This window comes from Pistacia vera, unplaced genomic scaffold (genome assembly GCF_008641045.1).
Source record: "Pistacia vera cultivar Batoury unplaced genomic scaffold, PisVer_v2 Contig247, whole genome shotgun sequence".
NCBI lineage: Eukaryota > Viridiplantae > Streptophyta > Magnoliopsida > Sapindales > Anacardiaceae > Pistacia > Pistacia vera.
In genome coordinates this window covers 213114-223449 of record NW_022196054.1, presented here as the reverse complement: position 1 = coordinate 223449, position 10336 = coordinate 213114, and the positions used below count along the sequence as shown (strand labels likewise).

Sequence of the window (10336 nt, the reverse complement as noted above, 5' to 3'; positions counted from 1 at the left end):
TAGGGGCAATGTTATAGTATTGGGCCAAATAATGTCATCAATGTCATTTTACAATACAAGGATAACATTACTTGGGTCATATTATAGTATAAGGGTAAATATTATTTGAGTCATATCATAGTACATGGATAATGTTACATGGAGTATATAATTGCAATACAACGGCAACGTTATATAGGTTATATTACATTACATATGGACAACTTTACTTCGACTATATTACAGTACTAGGGGCAACGTCATAGTATATGGATAATGTTATTTGGGTCATATTACAATACAAGGATGACATTATTTAAGTTGTATTATAGTATAGGGGTAATTACTTTAACTGAATCATACTATAGTATAAGGATAATGTTATTTGAGTTATACTACAGTACGTGGTAATTATTTTGATAAATCATACTACAATATAAGGGTAATTTCATTTAGAGTTATATTACGGTATCAAGCCAATGTTACCTAGATCATATTATGAGAAAGAACGTTACCTTGATTATATTATAGTAGAGGGATAATGTTACTCGGTTCATATATTATGGAACAAGGATAATTTTAACTAGGTCATATTATAGTATCGGAGTAACGTTACTTGTGTCATATGACGGTACAGGGAGACCGTTACTTGGGTCATATTACAGTACACGGAAAATGTTACCTGGGTCATGAAATTTATTTCAAATAATATGAGAGTAAAAATTATTGTTTGATGGAATATGAAGAAAAATATTGTTTTAATAAAAGGAAACTAAAATAGAAAAAGCAAAATCACTCAGACACAAACCTATGTAATTATCAAGCATGTTTAAATTAATTAATAATGAAGCATGTGGGATCTCAAAATTAAGTGTTTATAGCAGTGGGGTCTTGCAAAATTTTATTAAAAAGATTTGTAGGGTCTAATAAAATCAATGATCTATTTTATTCAACACAAGCATCTCTACCCAATTAAAATGTCGGTTCATGCATCACCATACAACCAATATATTTTGCTTAATATTAATCTTATTATATATAATTTATGGTGTGATATGTATATTAAAATTTTTAATGAAATAATATTATGTGGAATAAAGTAGAAAACATCTATAAAATGGATTATTTTTTTTATTGTGTGTGAAACATGTTTATCCATATAAATATTACAACAACATACATTCTGTTATAATAAATATTTGTAACATTAAATGAAATGAATTAAAAATATGGCCGAACGACTAGCGCATACCCAAGGTTTTTCATAACGATAAATTGGTACCTAAAAGGTTTGAAAACGACAAAGAAGTACCTTCCGTTATGTGTTATTAGTGATTTCTGTTTGTTAATAGTGAAAATACTAAAATGCCTTTGAAAGTTTGATTTTTAGTTTTTTATAAATTTAAAATTTTTTAAAAAAACCCTTAGGTTTGCTAATTTAACTAAACACCCCAATATATAAAAAGTTTGTTAAATGAAAAAAACACCCCCACCACCCGCAGTGCCAGATTCCGGCCACCACCGTCGGAATCTGGCCAGAAATTGTGTTACGACACAGACCCGTCGGATCTGTGTCGTAACATGTTGATCTGGCTTTTTCCGGCTAGATCCGTGGTTGATCTGATCGGAAAAGGCACCGTTGAGGCCACAAAACTCCATCTGCGGCGTCGACGGCGAAATCTGGCCGTAGATCTGGCCTTTTCCGGCCAAATCAGCCAGATCGATGCGTTAAGACATAGATCCGACGGGTCTGTGTCGTAAAGCAATTTTCGGCCAGATTCCGACGATGGTGGCCGGAATCTGGCACTGCAGGTGGTGGGGGTGTTTTTGTCATTTAACAAACTTTTTATATATGGGGGTGTTTAGTTAAATTAGCAAACCTAGGGGGTTTTTTAGAAATTTTTAAATTTATAAAAAACTAAAATATCAAATTTTCAAGGGCATTTTAGTCTTTTCACTATTAACAAATAGAAATCACTAACAGCACATGACGGAAGGTACCTGTTTGTCATTTTCAAACCTTTTAGGTACCACTTTGTCGTCGCAGCAAACCTTGGGTATCCGCAAGTCGTTTGGCCTTAAAAATATTTTATAAGATGTCCTTTCAATACCACAAAACTTTATAGTTAATATTTATATTTAGAATTATAATATTGATATCATTTAAGTATAACTAAAATTGGTTAAACGTATTAGTTATTAAATTATATGGGATCTTGCTAATTTAATCTGTTGGCAGCAAAACATGTTCAATAAAGTAACTATTTGATAGTTATTTTAAATAAATAAAAATAATAGTAATATAGAGTCAGAAAAGGTAAAAAAGTGATCAATTATAAGTCAAGAATAATGATTTTAATCAAGAATTGACTAAATATAATTCAATGTTTTTCATAATTTGGGGTAATTTTTCATTGAAATTGTACTTCATATCTATATAATTCAAATAAACATTCATTATCTTGAAATAAGAGGAAGGGAGGGAAAAAAAAATTCTTAATAAAGCACATTTGATTCGAGTATTTCCATAAATGAGATTTCTATAACTAAAAACAAAATGTTTTCAATGTTTTCAGTAATATTAATTAATGGCAAAACAAAATTTCAAAATGTTTTGAATTTAGAAAAACCTACATGAATTTGAGTGGAATAGCTTCATAAATCAGTCTCTTAATACAGTATTTGAAAATAATTGAAGACCTAATGCTTTGAGAATGTTATAAATGTGTTAAATAAGATAATTAATGTCAAAAATACAAAATTCAAAACCTTTTGAATATTGAAAACCTGCATACCCTAATAATCAATACCTCACTTCACAATATTATCAGTCTGATTTAATAAAATGTTATCGATATTAATGAGAGAACGATTTTCAAAACCATTTTTTGTTTTTTTCCCCTTTTTTATTTATTTATTTATAAAGTGGGTACTTCGATTTTGAATGTAAAAACTGTATCGAATCGATAATGTTATTGATTTGGTACTCTAGTATGACCTTGAATTGGCCTTATAAGATGAGTAAAGAATTATAACACCCAAAATTGGAATACTTAAAGCCCTTTTTGTGTGCAATTAAATCCTTGGAAATGTATATTTCAAGTCAGTGAAGATTGTAATGAGCTCTTGGTGAAGCTACAAAATGAATGGCTATGACTAAAAACATGCTAAACAAACAAGTTGAATTCCAATAGCAAACACATTGAGAATGTCAAGAATTTGGCAACAAAGATATATCAACAAAGCTTCTGAAAATCCTTGGACACTTAATGTATATATATATCTATTTATATATATATATAGAAAAAAAAAGAAAAAGATAATTCAATAAAACTTGCTTCAACGTTGCCATCAGAAAAAAAGAATGCACCACCCACCTATTAGTTCAACATAATTTTCTAAGATCTAAGCTATACAACTACTAAGGATAAAGGAAAAGGAGTGAAACCGAAATGCCTAATCGGATCAATACACACATAAAAAACTAAACAAATCTGCGGCCACCTTTGACGGGCATTCAGTCCATACCTAAATACTAGAAGAAATGCCCGTCTAAACAAAGCTACTATCTATTGATTTAATTCAATTCTATATTCCCTTTAGTATCTTAACTCTTTAAGAAACTTTCCAAGACCAAGCTGCACTAAAAAAATGAGAAAAAATCAAACATAAAAGGGCATCCATTCAACTAACCCACATATAGTGTCTTTCCAAACTTACTACGCTTAAATTCATTATAGTTATAACAACTGCAAATCATCTTAGCCTGTCCTCCGCAACTCCGGAATCATTTTTCTAACGAATAGAAATTTTGACTTTCCACTTTCTAAAGCAAAAAAAAAAACCAAAAGAGGGCAACAAATCTATCACTGCCCTGTAGTCAAAGAAGCACATAAAGAATGAAGCTAAATGAGAGAAAGTAGCCAAAGAGGCACATCAACAATCCCTGAAAATGTATAATTCAAATCAATGAAGATTGTTATGAGCTCTTGGTGAAGATACAAAATAGATTGCTATGACTCAAAACATACTAAACAAATAAGTTGAATTCCAATTGCAAACACATGGAGAATGTTTATAATTTGGCGATAAAGATTTTCTATATCAACAAAGCTTCTGAAAACCTTCCATGACTTTAATATTGTAACAAAAAGATATTCAACAAACTTGCTTCAATAGTACCATCAGAAAAAAGAATGCACCACCTACCTATCGCATCAAGACTTTTTTCCCCTGCATTTGCAACTAAAAATGTGTACCCATCCTGAAAACTTGACATGTGAGCTTCTCTCCTCTTTGATAAATGAGGGTTAAAAATGATTTCTTACCATCTAATCAACTGTTATGTGCTTATATCTTCATTCCACCTTTGCTTGTCTTCACAACAACCGGCTGAGGGACTTAATAAGTAGTTTCAGATTCCGTCTAGTAGCCTCATCTCCCGTGAATCCAAGAATATCGGAACTTATATTCTGCAGTGGTGGAATAATTAAAAAGAGTAACAGAAAGATTAAACATTTTAGATTTAAGCAAAGACAATTGATTAGCATGGTAATTAGAAGTGGATATAGAATGTTGTGGAGTAGAACCTCACCTCTATGTTCTTCAAAGTAAAAATCAGGGTGTATATGGACTTTTGAATCAATTCAGTGTTCTCAGGGGTCATAATTGAGGAATGCACCCTTCTGCAGAAAAGGGAAACCGAAACATGAATGTTACTTTTGAATAATTTTCAAAGGTAGAAGAGTCACTTTCATTACCTCTGTAAGACATGGTTCACATTCAAGTTTTGATCATATATCAAGTCAATCTAAACATGCTGCTAGTGAATTATCGAAAAGCCAATTTCAAAAATAAAGAGAACATATTGAATCAGCTCATTGAACTTATGCACTTCATGATGTGGCTGAACAGGACCTATTTGAATTTCTGTTTAAATTTTAATAAATTCTAATTTACCTGGCAAGCAATCAGTTTCTGTGCGTTAAAACATACAATTGCATTTATCTACTTATATGAGAGGCTTACAGCTAGACACAATTAATGGAGGAAGAGAATAGGAAGGATGTACCTCAAATCATCCGATGCTTGAGTCAGACTTTTGGTTAAGTTCTCAACTTCCTTCAGCAGACCACTATCACGAACCTCAGCCAGCAAAGGTTGAACATCTTCAGCCATGGCTTGAATCTGAGACATCACTACATCAAAACCAATAGTTTGTGCATGAGAATACATCAAATATTCAGTGCAATTAAGGATCTCGCTCATGGTGCATGAACATAGTAAAATCCAATTCAGGCAATGTCCTACTCCCACAAGAACAGCTTCTCTAAATTGCAAAAGTGAAATTTACAGAGACTTGGCATCAACTAAAAGGTACCAATAAAGTGAATTAATTGTAACCGGCTAAACATAGATATGTGAGAAGGGCACATCACACCTGTGTAAGTAGTGGCCTTGCCTCTTCAATAACAGAAGAAACTCGTTCAGCCAGCGAATAGGTATTGGCAACACCAATTTCTTCCATTTCTCGTCCAAGACGGGTGAATATCCCTATCAATGTATCCAGACTAACTCCTTGATATCCTTTCATCTTTTGTCTATCACACATAATTAGACCTTCCTTTGCACATTCTGGGTCTAGGGGCCCCAATGAAGGTGTTGGAATGGGATTTCTAGGTGTTATGTCAATTAAAGTTTCCATAAGAAGACCAGACTGGTTCACCTCCACCAGTGAGTTTCGAGGTATTATAATTTTATCATCTTCAATCTACAAATTAAAAGAAAAAAAAAAAGAGTTGTTTAAGTGAAAAATTAAGCAAATATATTCAATTAATTCTTTACTGCATTTCACATATTTCAAAGTCAAAATGAAAAGGAAATCAAATTAAAAATGCATAACAACACTATGGCATTGAAATAAACCTCGACAACTGCTTCAATGCTTTTCAGAGAAGGGTTAACACGGATAACATTGCCAACAGTCACCCCTCTAATCCTCACAGGTGTTCCTGTACAAATGCCAGAAGCTTGAGAAAACTCAAAAACAGCCAAATATTTCCTAAATTTAGACCGCAGTTGAAAACCCCTCAACCAAGCCAAACTGAGAGCAAGAAGCACTGTGCCAGATACAAGAAACAGCCCCACTCCACCTTCCCAAATGCTCCTTTGACCAAACCCAAAATCACTCAATGGACGTAAAGTTTGCCTCCAAATATTCCGAGGAACATCCAAAACAACAGACAGCGGATTCTTTGTCTCTGAAGAAGAGGTTGGTTGGTTATGTCCTGTATCGGCAGACAAAGCTCTTATTGGAGTAACTTTTGCTTTCGGTTTTGGTGGAAGACAAGGCAAGAATTTTACAGAAATGCGTGGAACAGTGGTCATCGATGAAGATAACATTGCGGGGCATGTTGAAACCGGGACCAACGAATTCCCAACCATCTTTTAGAGAATCCCAGTTCAATTAAGTTGCTGCAATGACCAAGAGCAACCACACAAGTTTTAAATACTGTCAGTAGTAGCAACTCCCTTCAGCGAAATTCAACAAAACTTGAATTGCATTTTATATAAGTCTTCAGCCACTGAAACTTTCACTTATCTAACCATGCAACACAAAATTGAAAGGTCACAAAAACTGATCAATGTCACAAAAACTGATCAATGTGGTTAGAAGAAAAACACTGGAAAATTGTCACAATTTCAGAACCATTTAATCAATACACTTTCAACTGCTAAGATCTCAAATTTTCAAAACGTAATGATGTAACTTTCAGCAAGTTCTATCATGATTCCTATAAACTGAAAACATTAATACTACCCCTCATCAATACAACAAATAGTTTCACTTGCGAATGTTCTTACTGTACTAGCCATCGATACAAAACAAACAAACAAATAAAGAAATAATGAAGCAAACTAAATACTAAACTATTTACAACCCACTTATTCTTCAACCAAAATCAACCCAAAAAAAAATCCCAAAAAATAAAAAATAAGCTTTCAGATTCAGCAACTACTAATCCACCAAAATAAAGAAAACCCAGAAAGCTAAAATTAGTATAAAGCAACTAAAACCTCCAATTGGGTTTATCAAACCTGGTTTTCTAATCATTTCTTAACATTTTCTCACTAACCAAACGATTCAGAGTCAAACTAAAACAAGTAATGACATTATAAAAAAAAATCAAATAAATAGATTTAAGAAGAAAAACAAGAACTGGGTTCACCTTGAATTTCACTCACGAATTCGAAGATCTTATGATTGAGTTAAAGGCTAAAAAAAGCTGCCTTGTCTAGAGTCCAAACAGTGTTAAGAGTAATAAAAACATTGCTTGGGTTTTGTTCTTTTGGGTATTCCACCAAACCCCGGGTTATACCCGACCTGGATTAATATATTTGGACTCAGAGCCGTTAGCTCTTTTTCGTTAGTTTTAACGGGATAACAGTAAATGACTTTAATACACTGAACCCAACACCACTGCCACCCCTAACACTGAACGGAACCACCAGCGTCAGCACCGCCCTCCATAGCATTTGCATCAATGAAATAAAAACCGATAAAAAAAAATAATAAAACCATAAAAGAATGAATAAACCAAGGAAAATTTCCAGTACAAAAAATTAACAACCACACTGTTAATGAGATTATTTAATCATAAATAGAAAATATGTACCAAATCTTTCAAGCATCTGTCCAGTAAAATATTATTATTTGAAAGTTTATCATCTCTTCTTTACACTATTAACGAGATTAATTAGATTGATAATCTGTTGTGATTATTAAAAATAAATCTATGTAATCAATAAAACGTTCAAAATTGTATATTATTATTGTAGTGAGGATAACAAGATATTCTCAAAATATATAAAGAAAAAGGAAAAAATATTTAAAAATAGTAATATAAGTCAAGCGGGCGAACGACTTGTACATACCCAAAATTTACTGTAATGACAAGTTGATACCCAAAAGGTTTTGAAACGATAAATAGGTACCTTCCGTCATATTTTATTAGTGATTTTTGTTTATTAATAGTGAAAAGACTAAAATGCCCTTCAAAGTTTCAATTTTTGTTTTTTATAAATTTAAAAATTTCTAAAAAACCCCATAGGTTTGCTAATTTAATTAAACACCCCCATATATAAAATGTTTGTTAAATGACAAAAACACCCCCACCACCCCCAGTGCCAGATTCCGGCCACCATCGCCGGAATCTGGCCGGAAAACTGTATTACGACACAGATCCATCGGATCTGTGTCGTAACTTGCCGATCTTGCCTTTTCCGGTCAGATCCGCCACGTATCTTGCCGGAAAAGGCAAGATCTGGCCGTCGAAGCAGCAGCCAGATCTGGCCTTTTTCGGCCAGATCCGTTGCTGATCTGGCCGGAAAAGGCCAGATCTACGCGTTACGACACAGATCCGACGGGTCTGTGTCGTAACACAACTTTCCGGCCAGATTCTGGCGGTGGTGGCCGGAATCTGGCACTTGCCGGTGGGGGGTGTTTTTGTTATTTTATAAAACATTTATATGTTGGGGTATTTAGTGAAATTTGTAAACTTAGGGGGTTTTTTGAAATTTTTAAATTTATAAAAAACTAAAATTCAAACTTTTAAGGGCATTTTAGTCTTTTCACTATTAATAAACAATAATAAACAGAAATCACTAACAGAACATGACGGAAAGTACCTATTTATCATTTCAAAACCTTTTGGGTACCAACTTGTCGTTACGATAAATCTTGGGTATGTATAAGTCGTTCTCCCTAAGTCAAGCACTCAAGTCCACAAAATGGTAGTGCCACTTTTATAAAAAAACATGTGGTAAATATGAGTTGTCAATTTGTCACATGTCCACTAAACTCCATTAAGTTACCTTATGAAATCCCGATAATGAAAAATAAAGGTGCTAAGTGGGTTGGTCAAATTGGACTAAATGGATCCGGTTTATATTTCGTTTTGTAAGGTCCAACATGCCCATTCAATAAACCTTAATTTATCGTTAAATTGTACAAGAAAAATATGTCTTTTTAATCCTTATGACCAAAGATTAATTTTTTATTTTTTTATGAACGGTTTGAATCAGTTTGTGTACATCTTAACTGTCAGGTCCCGGTTAGGCCGGTTTAACTGATCAATATGGGTTTTAAAATAGAGATAAAATTTTCTTTTACTCTTTTACTATCAAACCACCCAATGATGGTTCAAAGATTAATACTGTAAGTGAATTGTTTGAATATCTTAGCTTCGTTTTGGTTGGTCGTTTAGAATAACATTCTATGCTATTTAGCATTTTTCGAAAATATGATAGGATTCTGAAAAGTTTTGTTTTTTACATTTCTGAATAACTATTAAGATTATTTTTAACCTTTTAGGTTTGTTAATTTCACTAAACACCCATAACAATAAAAGTTTATAAATTAATAAAAACACTCCTATGGCCCCACCCACTTACATATTGCTAGCAGCAGGCCACCACAATTGGAAAGTGGCTAGAATATGTCGGAGTGACGCATAACAAGTTGGATTTGGCCGATCATGCGTTGATATGACATTTTCTGACCAGATCCACTGTGGATCTGACTAAAAAAAGCCAGATCTATGGCCATAGATCTGGTCGTTGACGACTAAGATCTACCCGTTAACAGCTAAGATATGGTCGTCATCAATGGCCAAATGTGGTCACATCTGTGGCCATAGATCTGACGTTTTTTGACCAGATCTATGGCCGTAGATCTAATATTTTCCAGTCAGATTGACACACAACCAACCAGATCCATCCAATCGTGTTCAATCACCTTCCGATCATCGTGACCGACCGTCAACAATATGTGAGTGGGTGAGATTATTTTGATCAATTTATAAACTTTTATTGTAAGAGATATTTAGTTAAATTAACAAACATAAGAGAATAAAATAATCTAAATATTTTGAATTGAATAAAATAGAATTAGATTTCAAAAATATTAAAACAAATACTTTTTTTAGATTTTAAGATACGACAGTGGAAAACTAGTGTGCCAATTAAGAAAAGATAAATATACATACACAGTTGGATCCTCAACTAAATATATATTAAAATATGATTATTAATGTGTCGAGAAAATACTATAGTACAATTCCACATTAATTAAAAGAAAGAACAAAGCAAGAAAGGAAAAGTATTTGTCATTTATCTTATCATTTTATATGATTAACATACAGCCAATATTTGTCTAATTTTTCTGGTTGGTTATATGTACAAACCTAATTTTTTTTTTTTCACTAAGTTGAAATCACCTTAGCATTGTTCCATAAATATGATGCCATTAGAGCTCAACTTAAAAAAACATCACAAAATTTAGAAAAGCTCTCAAATG

General features: G+C 32.9%; 1 protein-coding gene across 3 annotated transcripts; it reads right to left on the bottom strand.

Moving 5' to 3' along the window:
- Positions 1 to 3902: 3902 nt before the first annotated feature.
- On the bottom strand, positions 3903 to 7341 carry LOC116132034 (protein TRIGALACTOSYLDIACYLGLYCEROL 2, chloroplastic). 3 transcript variants are annotated; one of them, XR_004128355.1, is made up of 7 exons: positions 7209 to 7341; positions 5905 to 6453; positions 5420 to 5749; positions 5051 to 5166; positions 4574 to 4664; positions 4308 to 4451; positions 4211 to 4243 (listed from the first exon to the last, which is right to left on the bottom strand). XR_004128355.1 is itself a non-coding variant. In XM_031417716.1 (6 exons), the coding sequence occupies exons 2-6, from the start codon at positions 6421 to 6423 to the stop codon at positions 4359 to 4361; spliced, it is 1149 nt and encodes a 382-aa protein (XP_031273576.1). In that variant the 5' UTR covers positions 6424 to 6453; positions 7209 to 7341; the 3' UTR covers positions 3903 to 4358. The 3 variants fall into 3 exon arrangements, 2 of the variants coding, with proteins under 2 accessions (XP_031273576.1, XP_031273577.1); XM_031417716.1 differs by having other exon boundaries at positions 3903 to 4451; XM_031417717.1 differs by lacking the exons at positions 4211 to 4243; positions 4308 to 4451; positions 4574 to 4664 and having other exon boundaries at positions 5051 to 5177.
- Between the last annotated feature and the right edge of the window lie 2995 nt (positions 7342 to 10336).